This window comes from Lolium perenne, chromosome 3, assembly GCF_019359855.2.
Source record: "Lolium perenne isolate Kyuss_39 chromosome 3, Kyuss_2.0, whole genome shotgun sequence".
In the NCBI taxonomy this organism is placed as follows: domain Eukaryota; kingdom Viridiplantae; phylum Streptophyta; class Magnoliopsida; order Poales; family Poaceae; genus Lolium; species Lolium perenne.
Genome location: NC_067246.2, coordinates 334,185,378 through 334,198,846, shown reverse-complemented (window position 1 = coordinate 334,198,846; position 13,469 = coordinate 334,185,378). Strand labels below are relative to the sequence as shown.

General features: G+C 43.2%; 1 protein-coding gene and 1 long non-coding RNA gene across 2 annotated transcripts in view; both read right to left on the bottom strand.

Annotated features, from left to right (window-relative positions):
- Positions 1 to 13,469, bottom strand: part of LOC127345876 (uncharacterized) — a 214,831-nt gene that overhangs the window by 1,026 nt on the left and 200,336 nt on the right. The window contains exon 5 of the mRNA XM_071828715.1: positions 692 to 759. Coding sequence (XP_071684816.1) covers positions 692 to 759 — 68 coding nt within the window. The remainder of the gene's footprint in view (positions 1 to 691; positions 760 to 13,469) is intronic.
- Positions 7,565 to 9,459, bottom strand: LOC127345875 (uncharacterized). The gene is made up of 4 exons (XR_007879085.2): positions 8,735 to 9,459; positions 8,311 to 8,369; positions 7,872 to 7,971; positions 7,565 to 7,637 (listed from the first exon to the last, which is right to left on the bottom strand). It is a non-coding gene; the product is annotated as an uncharacterized lncRNA (long non-coding RNA).

Below are 13,469 nucleotides of genomic sequence, written 5' to 3'. Positions count from 1 at the left end.
AACCATCCGGCAAAACAAGTGCACAGCAATTGCCCAATAAATGATCAAACAATCAGCTACTAGCAAGAAACAAAATTCCAGATCAATCAGTTTCAGGATCCAGCTAGAATGCTACAGGAAAATTAACTCGTCATGCAGCAACATCAGCTCCACATGCACATCACCTCGATTGTGACAGTACCGATCAGGTCCACAGCAATTCGAAAAATAAGAAACTAAATGCATAAGCTACACATCGATCAGGTCCAAGGATTTATCCAATACATGGAGCTACCTTAAGGCATGAAACAAGGTGAGTTAGACTCTATCCCTTCGACTTGACCCGTGTGTACTGCAACTGAAAGAAGATGCACGGAAATTTAGTAGATACATCTAATATGGAACAGAGGGAGTTCTAATTTGCAGGCCGATTTACTGCAGAAAACAACATCAAGTTGGCTAGATCAAATAAGTATTCCGGTTCACACTTTATATTGGAATTTTAGCTTCTGCTGACAATATGCAATAAGAAGCACTATTCTACACAGTCGAGTAATTGTTCACTGCCGACATATCACTAGCTGTTTCGACATGTATACATACTACCATGTACAGGAAAGAAAGACCACCATCCATAAATAAGAGCAACCAAGGAGAGGAGACGCGATATCACACTCAGGGCGTCAGACGAGACACAGGGTTACTAACTCACCTGTATACACCACCGAAAGAGGTAGAGCAAGGCCACCGCTGCCTCCAGACCAGCTCCACTTCTCCGTTCTGCAAAAACAATGTGCATGCTTAGTGCCAGCAATCACACATGTGCAGATCCCGTAATTACGGGTTGTTTCCGGTGCACCATATGTCATGTCATCGATCCGTGGGGTGTTCTCATCCAGACGGTCCATTCGCCCCAGATGAGATGACTTCTTTGTTCCAGATGAAAATAGCGACGCAAAGACGAAAAAGTGGCGCCAATTTTTGAGATTTGAACAAAAACTCTAGTCTATAAATATGAGAAGGGGTTGAGCCAACGCGTGCGTCGCGTGTGACTTAGACTTTGACTCTTTACTCGTCGAGGAGAGGAGAGGAGAGATGACACTCCGTCTTCGGCTCGATCTCTTGGGCAGCCGAGTTCATCGTCGATCTGTTTCCGTCCGCGAAGAGGAGGGGGATCCAGTAGGTAATCCACCAATCTCAGATATTAACCGGTGTATTTCATATTTACACAGGGCAGTCCGTGACAGATCGGTTGCACCTAGGTGAAGGAGATGGTGTAATATTGATTCTGATTTTTTCTTGTCTTTTCTAATCACTGGTTCCAACGGGTAGTCCCAAGGGCCAGGTGAACTTCTAGTTTTAGTGGTGTTGCTTCTCCAATCCTGATCCGTGTGCCTGATTGATCTGCTTGCTTCTTCTCGCCATATCTTCCTTTTCTGTCTTTATTTAGTATAGATTCTTCTAGATTTTGTCCATTCTAAATTCATGCGTGTAGAGTTATAAGTGAAAAAAAATGGCGCTTCTTCTTTTATCCCCTTTTTCATATATGTTCTTGTTATTCTTCTATCTATATGTGACAGGAACGTGGTCTTTATGCAAGTGCTCTTGTGATTTGCTCTTGGTTGGATCTGGTGGTCATGAGGTCGTGTTGGTTCCAGGTTAGCTATCTGTTAGGAGGATGGTTCACGGCTTTTGTATATGTGTCTGTGTGGTTACATGTTGCTTCTTGCATGATGTAGTCCTTTGTTGTGGTCTTCTTTTCTGACCCTCGTGTGCTGTTAATTCAATCTGCTTTTACCATTATCCAGTCTGTTGTTGATAAATCATTTAGTTCTGGAAGAGTGATCTTTTTATATTTCTTTGAATCTAATTCTATGGAATATTTCTAAGACATGTTGTACTACTGGTTGAAACTTAGAATTATAGAGGACCTCGAATCAACATGGAGATGTGATCTTATAAGTTATCCTTTCAACAAAAAATCTAAATAATATAAAGGATTATAATGTTACAGTCAAACTGAGAAGCTATGAGTAGGATTTACTATTTGGTAGCAAAGTGTCAGCTCTAGCTCTGGATTATATCAAAGAAAGGGAGCCTAGCTCACTTGGTTAGGGAAGTAAGCCAGATATAAACTCCTAGGGATGCAAATTTGAGTTATTATTATTAAAAAAAAAAATCTATGCAGAGGTTTTCCTACCGCATTTCTTTCAAAACAAAAGGTAAATGCACAATCCAATGGTCCTTATATAAACAATTCCTAAGGATTCATAAAATCATAAAAATTCTTACAAAACACTTATATTTAAGAGAATCCGTAATAATTATTTAATTGTGCATGCATTCGTATATTTAAGAGATTGAGATACATTGATGCCTTAATTCCTTTATAATAACATGAGATGCTCTCCAGGTATATACCGAGCTCTCGACAACTCCGTCGTGCTATCACACACCTTTAAAAATGTGATGAAGTGAAGAGAAGAATTCCCTCCAGAGATAGTACCGAGGAGGGGAGGAGGCACGACAAGCGGGTTTTTTTTTGTTGAGAAAAGCTGCCCTACAAAACATGTTGTCCAACTATCAAAAAGCTTCCAAACTCAACTAAGCCGATAAATATTTTAAGAAGTGAGAGGATATGGTCACCCTATGTTATAAAAACTAACATTGGTCTTGGAAATATTGGCCAAACTATGTTATGAAGAGAGAGAAATCGAATTTAGCAAATTCAGGAGAAACAAGATCATGTTGAGGTAAAACTTTAAGAGATGTTGATATTCGGGGTGCATTGGTTGTCACGTGGTAAACTTCGACCAAGTCCCTTGAAGCTTGGCAGACATGTACCATTCGTGTTTTAGTTTATGTTTTCTAACTTCCCACATTGTATGTCTTTCGAAACATCCCGTCTCTAATTTCATATTTTCCTATGAAATTACAAGTTTATAAAACATTTAGAAATTCCACAATGAAAAATTAGAATTTTAGAACTTCAAGAATTATGAACTTAAGAAATCTTAAACTTCTAAAAAATTAAACATTCTAAAATTTCAAACTTACAAAATTTCAAACTTTTCAAAACTCAAACTTCTATATCAAATTCCAAACTTACAAAATTTCAAACTTTTTAAAACTCAAACTTAAAAGAACGCAACAAAAGTGTATAGATGTGGATAAACCTTCTTAAGCCTTACATGAATAAAGAAATGAAACATCAAAAATGAGCTTATATGCGCAATAGTATAAAAGGGACATCCTGCTAAGATGTTTTTTTTACTTGATCCTACTCACTCTAAGAACCTGCAGATCGACGGCCGGTCATCAAAGCCGCATTGTACATGCTCAAAGACTCGTTAGTCTCAGTGTAGGCAAACGTCCGGTAGATAGACTGCACCAGAGACGTCACTGAGTCGCCTTTGTCCTTGCGTTCGATTTGCACCACGCCACCGCCACCCTGCAACCTCGCCGCTCCGCTCATCTTGTGCCGATACAGGACAGATGTTTCGCCGGAGCGTCCGTGCGTCAGGACGTAGTCGCCGTGAGCGAAGTGCGGCACGGCGAGCTCTTGCTTCCGAAGCTTATACGCCTCCAGGACGTACCGGCGGCTCCAGCTCTCGCCCTCCAGCACCCACACCGTCAGCGAGTCGCCGCCGCTGACGGCCACGCCCAGCCTCGCGTGCACCTTGGTCAGGCGGCATGCGCTCGGCCTAGCATGTATCGGCAGAGGGGCGGTGCGGGTGACACGCTCGTCTTCCAGGTCGAACGCGATGACCCTCGCGGTGAACTCCGTCATCCAGTACACCATGCCGTCCACGTCCACGAGGCTAGAGCGGCCGAGGCTGCACCTCGCGTCGGGGCCGGCTTGCACGTCCCGCCATGTGGCCTCGCCCAGCGTGAACACATGCACTACTGCCCCGTGGTCGGGTGGCATGTTGTTATTTTGGGCCGGTCGGGGTTCAAGGAGGAGATGTGGCTGTCTGCCGGAGCATGGGAGGGAGTGATTCAGCCGGGATGGTGGGCTGGGACGGAAGAAACATGCCGGGGATGGTCACGTTTGCCCCGCGACGCCACCGAATCGCACCTCCGGTCGGCCTGCCTTGAACGCGGCTTGGCGGGTTTGCGTGGACTTTCGCGAATATGCGAGTACTCGTTCGGTCGTTCCTTTAATTCTTTTTTTTCTTCTTTCTTTTCCTCAGCTTGCTGACTCGTCCACTGCTCCCTCCCAGTGCAACGCCTGCTGATTCGGTTTCAGGCTGGACCAGCTGCTGTGCCTTCTTCCATTTGCTCGGCCTCGCCATTGCCATTTATTCCGATGATGTGTCCCTCCCTCGCTAATTGCGGATTTCCAGTCCAGCGACCGATACATCCATCCGTTTGCCGCTCACGTGATGATACTTGTACAATCAAATTCAATCTTCACTTCTAAAACATTTGCGGACAAGGATTTTATGCACATGGGAGTCAGTGCTCCCTTCACTTTTGGATTTTTGAAAATTTCAGATTCTCATATTTCTCTGCTTTCAAGAATTATGACATTAAATATGTAGATAGATGTGTATACGAGGATTGGAATCAAAAAAGTCTCGTCAAAAAATACGTTATATTTTTGGAGATGCAAAAAAGACAAATTTCTGACAGTACACTGACAAAATATACGTACTATTGTACTACTATTTATAGCCAGAAATTTGTCTTTTTATATTTTCCAAAATACAAAGTATTTTTTAATGGGACTTTTTTTACTACACTCCTCGTGTCTAAATCTATCTACATATTTAATGCCATAATTTTTGAAAACATAAAAGAGCGAGGTTTTGAAAATTTTCAAAAATTCAAAAGTCCAAGGAGCACTTGTGCTCATGTGCACAAGGTACTTTCCGAACATTTGCTCACTTCTTTCCTACTAGTAACATTTCCATGTACTACTATATATACTAGTTAAAATTGCAATCAGCATGCAGGATGCTTTACGTACATTCCACTTCTTCTAGTAATTGGGTTTAGGATGAGAGCCAGGCAGGTCGGCCCACCGGGTCGCCGCCGACCCGACCCAAAATGTCAAGGCCGATGGGTCGCGCGAGTAGGCCTCGAATAAAATTTGGGTCTGTATGGCCGAGAGACCAGCGGTTGCTCTTCCGCAGAGTTCGCGCTCCATTCCGCAGGTTCGCGCGTCGATCAACGCGGTTGCAAATGCGACGGTTCCACTTCCCGGCAACTACATCGTCCCTAGGTAGGCGGCGGTTGAGCGTCCGTCCATGAGTCACTAACGCGTCGGTCCCGCCACACCTCGCCTCGCATTTCGTTGTGTCCGGCGTGCCCAGAGCATCCCCTGTGTAGCGGGGACGGGCTCGGGGCGCCGGACACCGTATCGGGCCGCGCCGGACAAAAAGAGGCTTTGGGTGACGCGGCTGAAGACGTTTTTTTTTATCCGGCGCGCCCAAATCCCTTTTGGGGATGGTTCGGGGGACGCGACTGGAGATGCTCATATGGCCGCCCTCGCCGATCTCTGTAGCGCCGACGTTGCTGCCTCCCGCTTATGTCTAGATCGCCGTCGTCTATTTATTTTCCGGCGAAACGTAGCAAACCTAGCTCCCTGGCTCAATTTATTTCGGCGAAACATAGCAAAGCTATCTTTCTAATTCCAATGCATTTTGAAGTAGCAAAAAATGTTTCTTTTGGCGAATCCTTGCTCGCACAAAGACACTAATACGGTAGACACTGTTGACTGCTGAGGAATGATACGTATTTTCATTATCTTTATTGATACCGTATTTTAAATGTTCAGAAATACGATTCTTAAGCTGTTAAAATTTAGACTGACACAAAATACAGAGCGGGCCAACAGAACCACTGGCTATTATTATATGGGTCGACCCGTCGACTCTCAAGTTGGCCCTAGGGCCACAGGGGCCAGGTCCGGGTCTACCTTATCCCATCCTGAAATTGGGTTCCAAATTATCGTTCCCGCATTTCCAGCAACAGGATCACCTCCAAGCTAGTATGGTATGCGATTCAAACTTGTGAGCGCAATTAGATCGCACGCCATTAGCGTGCTCTTTTCTCTTCCTTCATTGCCGTCCGAGTGGCCCTTTAATTAACGCAAACCTAGTTTGGACTTTTTCAGTAATATCACCCACTTTTTATCGGTCGACCTGGACTATTTGGACGTGTCCGTGCTTGCAGGATAGACAAGTCAGGGAAACTCCAATAACCAAAAAGTAGCCAACAAATATACAATTAACCTAACTAAATGTTTATTACGAACCAAGAGAGAATTAATAAATGGCATATGGACTTCTATATTTTTTGGGGCATTTACAACACACAGCAAATCATAAAAGAAGGGCTCTAGGCTCTAGCAGCTAGAGACAAATACGATTCTACTACATCACTGCTTGCTTCAACACAACTGACAAAAGAAGCCAACTCAACTCAATTTTACAACACTGCTCCAAACAGCACAACATTACACTTCAGTGGCAGCGGCGGCAACGGAGCAAAGCCGCACCGTATATCCTCCGGTAAGCGACGGAGCCTGCAGACACGCACCATATGTCCAGCCAGCGTCGGAGCCGTGCAAAGCCAGAGCAGAACAACCTGCAGATAATACAAAATTTAGACTATATCCCTTCGACTTGACCCGTGTGTACTGCAACTAAAAGAAGATGCACGGAAATTTAGATACATCTGATATGGAACAGAGGGAGTTCTAATTTGCAGGCCGATTTACTGCAGAAAACAACATCAAGTCGGCAAGATCAAGTAAGTATTCCGTATCACACCTTATATTGGAATTTTGGCTTCTGCTCACAATATGCAATAAGAACTATTCTACACAGTCGAGTATTATGTTGTTGTCAAAAAATTGTTCACAATTCCATTCATAGCATGTTGCGACCTGTACACATACTACCATGTACAGGAAAGAAAGACAACCGTCCATAAATAAGAGCAACCAAGGAGAGGAGACGCGATATCACACTCAGGGTGTCAGACAAGACACGGGGTTACTAACTCACCTGTATACCGCCACTAAAAGGTAGAGCAAGGCCACTGCTGCCTCCAGGGGCCAGCACCACTTCTCCGTCCTGCAAATGCAATGTGCACGCTTAGTGCCAGCAATCACACATGTTCAGGCAGAAAACCAAGAAATATTTAGCATCCAACCTGAAGCTACACAATGAAACCTAATACTATTGGTTTGCCCTCAAACCATCCGCAAAACAAGTGCATGGCAATTGCCCAATAATTGATCAAACAATCAGCTACTAGCAAGAAACAAAATTCCAGGTCAAACAGTTTCACGATCCAGCTAAAATGCTACAGGAAAATTAACTCGTCATGTAGCAACATCAGCTCCACATGCACAGCACCTTGACTGTGACACTACCGATCAGGTCCTCACCAATTCAAAAAAGAATAAATTGATTGCATAAGCTACATATCGATCAGGTCCAAGAATTTTTCAAACACATGGAGCTACCTTAAGACATGAAACTTCCAGGACACATATCCATTAACCAAAGTAGCATCAAACTGAAGAAGAAAAAAAGAGCATGACACTTCACACGTAGGTAGCAACGACGCACCACATAGCTAGCCAGTCGTAGGTGGTCCAGGCAAAGACGCGTCACCGTCCACTGCACCAGACAGAGCGGAACCTGTAGGCACAGGTGGTAAAAGGCAGCTTAGTATGAACTAGAAATCATGATCTGCACCAGACAGAGTGGAACCTGTAGGCACAGGTGTTAAAAGGCAGCTTAGTATCAACTAGAAATCATGATGTGGCTACAAGTATATAACAAATCCCCCCATCCAAAGAGATAAAATGTTCAGAAAGATCGATCCAGCAGCTAAAAATGAATGAGTGAGACAGTGGAAGAAATGATTTTTACCTGCTCATGTGCAGTTCATACAGTTGCAACAGCAAAGCATATGTTGTAAGTGAAGAGGCTCCGGAACTCCAACATGGTCGGCGTTGTCTATGTGCTGCACCTAGGCAGAATACACTCGCATGAATTAGTTTCAGTTCAAAGACAAGAAAAATGCAGATAGCACACATGCATAGGCCATGCTAACAAATTCCACGAATATTCTAGGCCATGCTAACAAATTTATCATCAGCATACAAGGTAGCCTTCGCAGAAATCAAAGCATACATGCATGGGCACAAGCATATATATAATCTGGTATTGATGTGCCAGAACACCAACCAAACAGTTACAAGTTTGTAACATCTCCTATGCATATACCAAGTAGATGATCTATTTTTCAGCAAAATAGATCCAGCAGCTGCAAATCAAGATGGCATACATGTATATACAAAGATCGAACCTTTACTGAAGGATCACCAATCGCATTATAGCAGATAGTGTGTATATTCTCAAGCATACCTGCACAGAAATATTCAAATTCATTTCATCATGAAGTGGCCTCACTCTCCAATCTTGAATTAGCAATAAATAAATAATGTAGACTCTCCAATCTAGAATTTTCAATAAACAAAAAGGAGCAACATTAAAACACTATGGGAAACATTAAGTCAGGTGGACCAGGCAAAGACGCGTCACCCTCCACTGCACCAGACAGAGCGGAACAAGCAGGGACAGGTGTTAAAGGCAGCTTAGTATCAACTAGAAATCATGATGCGGCTACAAGTATATAACAAATCCCCTCATCCAAAGAGATGAAATGTTCAGCAAGATCGATCTAGCAGCTAGAAATGAATGAGTGAGACAGTGGAAGAAATGATATTTACCTGCTCTGTGGAGTTCAGACAATTGCAACAGCAAAGTATATGTCGGCGGCACTGAAGATGTAAGTGAAGAGGCTCCAGAACTCCGGTATGGTCACCGTTGTCTATGTGCTGCACCTAGGCACACACAATACACTCGCATAAATATTTTTCAGCAAAATAGATCCAGCAGCTGCAAATCAAGATGGCATACATGAATATACAAAGATCAAAACTTTACTAAAGGATCACCAATCTCATTATAGCAGATAGTGTGTATATTTTCAAGCATACATGCACAGAAATAATGAAATTCAATTCGTCATGAAGTGACCTCACTATCCAATCTTGAATTTGCAATAAATAAAATAATGTAGACTCTCCAATCTTGAATTTGCAATAAACAAAAAGGAGCAACATTAAAACACGATGGGAAACATTAAGTCAGAAATCACGGAGCTAAGCTATGAACAATAAAGAGTTGATACCGCCACCCTGAAAAGCAAACACACAGAGGACGAACTTGAAAAGCAACCAGCCAGAACACTACTGAGAAAAGCAATGTATTTGACCGCGACCAAGGAAAAAAATTTGGACCTTTGGCTGGAGATATCGACGAGGTCCTGGACAGCAGCAGCAAGGTCGCCATCGTCGATCTTGTGGGGATACAGCTCAACCTCATGCAAGCCTTGGATGGGTAGCACCCAGCCTCCAGATCCGACGTGTGGAGGTTTCCCACAGCAGCGTCCATGTCCTAATACATACAATTTAGCATAAATCAGTACGCATATTCATGGATATAACACAACAAAGAAAAGTGAAGTCAATACAATATTTAAAAAGCAGCAAATTTAGGACTCATTTGGTTCTTTGGCAAAATCCGTTATAGCCTAGCTAGGCAAGGCTACTCGTTTGGTTCTGGAAACAGATCTTGCTTCTGATAAATGGGAAGGGAATAACTGAGCGAGAAATGCGAGTTCAGTGCCCTGTACTCGCCGAATACAGGCACTGCTAGACATTCTCTAACTTGATAATGTGGTGTGCAAAAGGTCCGCCACCTTAATTAGTTACATGATAATCAACTCTAAGTGGTGGTGGAACGTAATCAAATTCAAGAATTGTTAGATTTAGCTTTAGCAAGTTTGGTATATAATATGACACGATTAGCAAACTAACTAACTAGCACGTGTATGTACATCTAAGCCACGATCAAAGCAAAGATTTGTTATTTTCTAGCAATATGGCAGGGTATCGGTAGACCACCGACACCGATGGCGGCCAGCAGCTTCCACTACCCAACATGGCCTTGGCCAGCTGCAAAACCTAGCACCACAGGTAATACATATTGGTCCATTTATCTTCCTTGCACTTTAGTTTTAGTCATATGCTTGTTAAAAAAAAACTGGAACATATATATTCCATTAAACTGGCTCAGCTTACTTGCTGGTGGTACTGACTCAACCCATCGAAGTCTAGATATGGTCTGATTAGCTCCAAAAGCAGCTAATTCGTGGCCTACTTTATTAATTACACATTCTAGGTCAGTATGAAATTTCAAAAGAGATAAAGTTCAACGACGCAAAGGAACGGATCTCCCGAAACAACACTCCTTCTCGTACCAAGTCGTACTCGAATCCCTTCAGTGCACTAGTTTTAGTCATATGCTTGTGTAGGGGTAGACGGCGTGGGGAACATAAAATATTGTTTTGCCTGATATAGAACACTGAAGTGGGGAAGCGGACTTTTGGCTCTTGGGTGCAATACACCCTTATAGACCAAAAATATTTATAGTAATTTAAAAAAAAATGAATCTTCCTGGAAATCAAAGATGATCAAGTTTGTACTTCTAAAAAACTGTTTGTAAACGAAATGATTCCCATGGTTTTCAGGGCAAAAAATACAAAATTATGATGAATATAAAGTGAATAGTACCTGGTCATGGGGCGTTTCAAGTTTGTTCTTTTACCCAGGATACAATAAAAGTAATTTCCTAGGGAACTATTTTGTTTTAAGTATAATACCTGATCATCTTTGATTCCCAAAAAAGTATGAACTTTTTTAAACTGTTTTAAGTATTTTTAAATTTTTCAAGAATATGGGTTACTACTCTGCACGAAGAATTTAGGCATATAGTGCAAAACTACCACTTCGAGACAACCAACCCAACTCTTGTAAAAAATAGTTTATTTTTATGTTTTATTGTTTCTTTGACTTATACTAACACAAACAAATAGAAAAGCTACATAGAATAACCCCTTTTTTCTGAAAAGCTAGGGGTAAACGACATTAGGGCCATAAAGTGGGTTCCGCCAAAAATCATGTGAGAGAGGGTATGTTATCCTCACCTCTTGTATGTGGTCCTCATATGGTACATAATGGTGATGTGAAGCGGAAAATCCAATACACAATTCTAAGGTGAACCTTGGTCCACAAAAAGGACTAATACGCAGAAAGATTCTAAACTTATTATTCAAATTTCGAGACAACTACCAAAACTCTTGTCGAGCTTTGCGTATTTATGGGTTGGACATGTTTCGATGACCTATCCTAACACAATAAAAGAAATAAATTTTGACCGGTTTTGGCTAAAAGCTAGAGGTAGACAACCCAGGGCCCATAGGGAACAAGGTTTATTTGAAATCATGTTTTGCAGGGTCGAAAACCATCGCCCTATTTCATGGGATCAAAACTCTAGCCCTCTTGCATGGATTCGTGATAATGGTATTTAAGGTTTGCATGAATGGGAAAAAATAATAGACAACTCTGAAGCGGCACTTGCTTCACAAAAAAGACTATCCCGCACAAAGATTCTAAAATTATAGTGTAAAACGTCCACTTCGAGCCACCAACCAAAATCTTGTAAGAACTTGGCTTCTTATTAGGGTTCTCATTTTTCTATAACAAATTATAACATAAACAATGAGTAAAATCACATGGAATCATCACTTTCGACGGAAACGCTAGGGGTAGATGTCGCACGGCCCACAAACTAGGGCTTCACCTTAAATTGTGTGAGGAATAATGGTCAAAACTATTACCCTCTTGCATGGGTTCTCATATAACAGGAAAAGGCAATGCATAAGTGTAAAGCTGCACATGGTTCACAAACATGACTATCTCGCACCGAATATCCCATACTCATAGTGTAGAACGCCCACTTTGAAGCCACCGACGCAAATTTTCGAAGAACTTGATCTCGTTTGGAGTTTTCACGTTCCTTTGACCCATTATAACAGATTCAAAGAAGAAAGTCGCATGGAATCAACACATGAAAATTGCGCCAAAAAGCATCGAAAACTCGTCCCCTATGGTATGGGATCCTGTATTGGTTCTTTAAAGCGGAGAAGCCAAAGCACAACATTGAAGTAGCACCCGATTCACAAATAGGATTATTTTGAAGACAAGGTCTCGACTAATGGTGGATAACACCACTTCAAGGTCACCCTACTATTGTATGAACTTGAAATGTTTATTGGTTTGTCGTGTTCATGTGACCTATTCTAGTAATGCAAAGTGGAAATTCACATGGAATCACCGGTTCCGATAGAAAGCTAGTGAGTAGATGTCATGGAATAAGCTAGGTTTCTGGTGAAATCGTGAGAGAAATTGTAGGAAACCTACCCGCCTTGCATTTGGTCCTAATATGGGTATACATGGGGTAACTAATACATGGTTCCTTCCGCCTTTGCCCGACGCCGATGATAGCACCAATGAACGAAACATGGATAGGAACCCTACCAATCTTTAATCTGCTACAAGTCGTCCACCATGACCCCCCCCCCCCTGCGCAAGTCGTCGAGTGGTGTGGTTCTGGGCGTTTCAACCATTGGGCGCCTGGCTCAGCTACCTTGGGCACCCGACTCTGCTGCCATGGGAGTCTGAATATGCTGCCATGTGCGCCCCGCATTGTTGCCGTGGTCGGGCGACGTTGCTACCTATGGCGCCCGACTCTGCTACTTTAGGTGTCCGCTTTTGCTGCTTTGTGCGGCCGGGGTCGCTGCCTTCGATAGCCGACCCGAGGTTGCTACCTTAGTCTTCAACTTTTGCTTTATTGCATGTCCGGCATTGCCGTCTTAGGTGGCCGACCGCCGGTGTTGGTGCCTTTGGACGGCTGCCTTCGCCCTTGTGTTGCTGGCTACCAGTATTTTGAAGCTCCCGTCTCTACTGCAAGCCAGAGATGGAGGTTGCTCGCCAGCGGCGCGAAGCTCCGGTGGCAACAACATGTTTGCCCCAGTTGGGCGACGGAGATGCGTGCGAGCTGCAAAATGCATGGGAATTTCTTGCAATCGATGCTTAGGTTCAAAGCGAAGCGGTCGTGAGGCTTTATTTACGTGGAAGCCCAGATGAACACATGTTAAACGCTAGAGGCCGGGGATCGGGGCTTCGGATCCCCTGGGGGAACAATGAGCACGACCCAACCTTAAAAGCATATGGAGTAGTTGTAAATAAAACTAGAATGGGTGGATCTTGGCATGCTTTCTTCTTCTTGTATGATCGATCTTGGCATGTCCTTTTTTGTTTTCAAGCGAAAGCTAGCTATATATAGGACTGTAGCTGCTTCTGGTCTGTACGTAGGATAGTAGCTAGCACTTGTGCCCTGCGTGAGTATACCGCCATGCTCGCTTGAGGTTCTGGATGCCCCAATCGGGCCACCATCGTCAGAGCGCTGAAGTCCTGGAAAGGTTCCGGCATTTTCGGAGCCTGACTGTCCATGTATGACTGTATGATGGTTTGACGTGCTAGAAAACTGAATCCATGT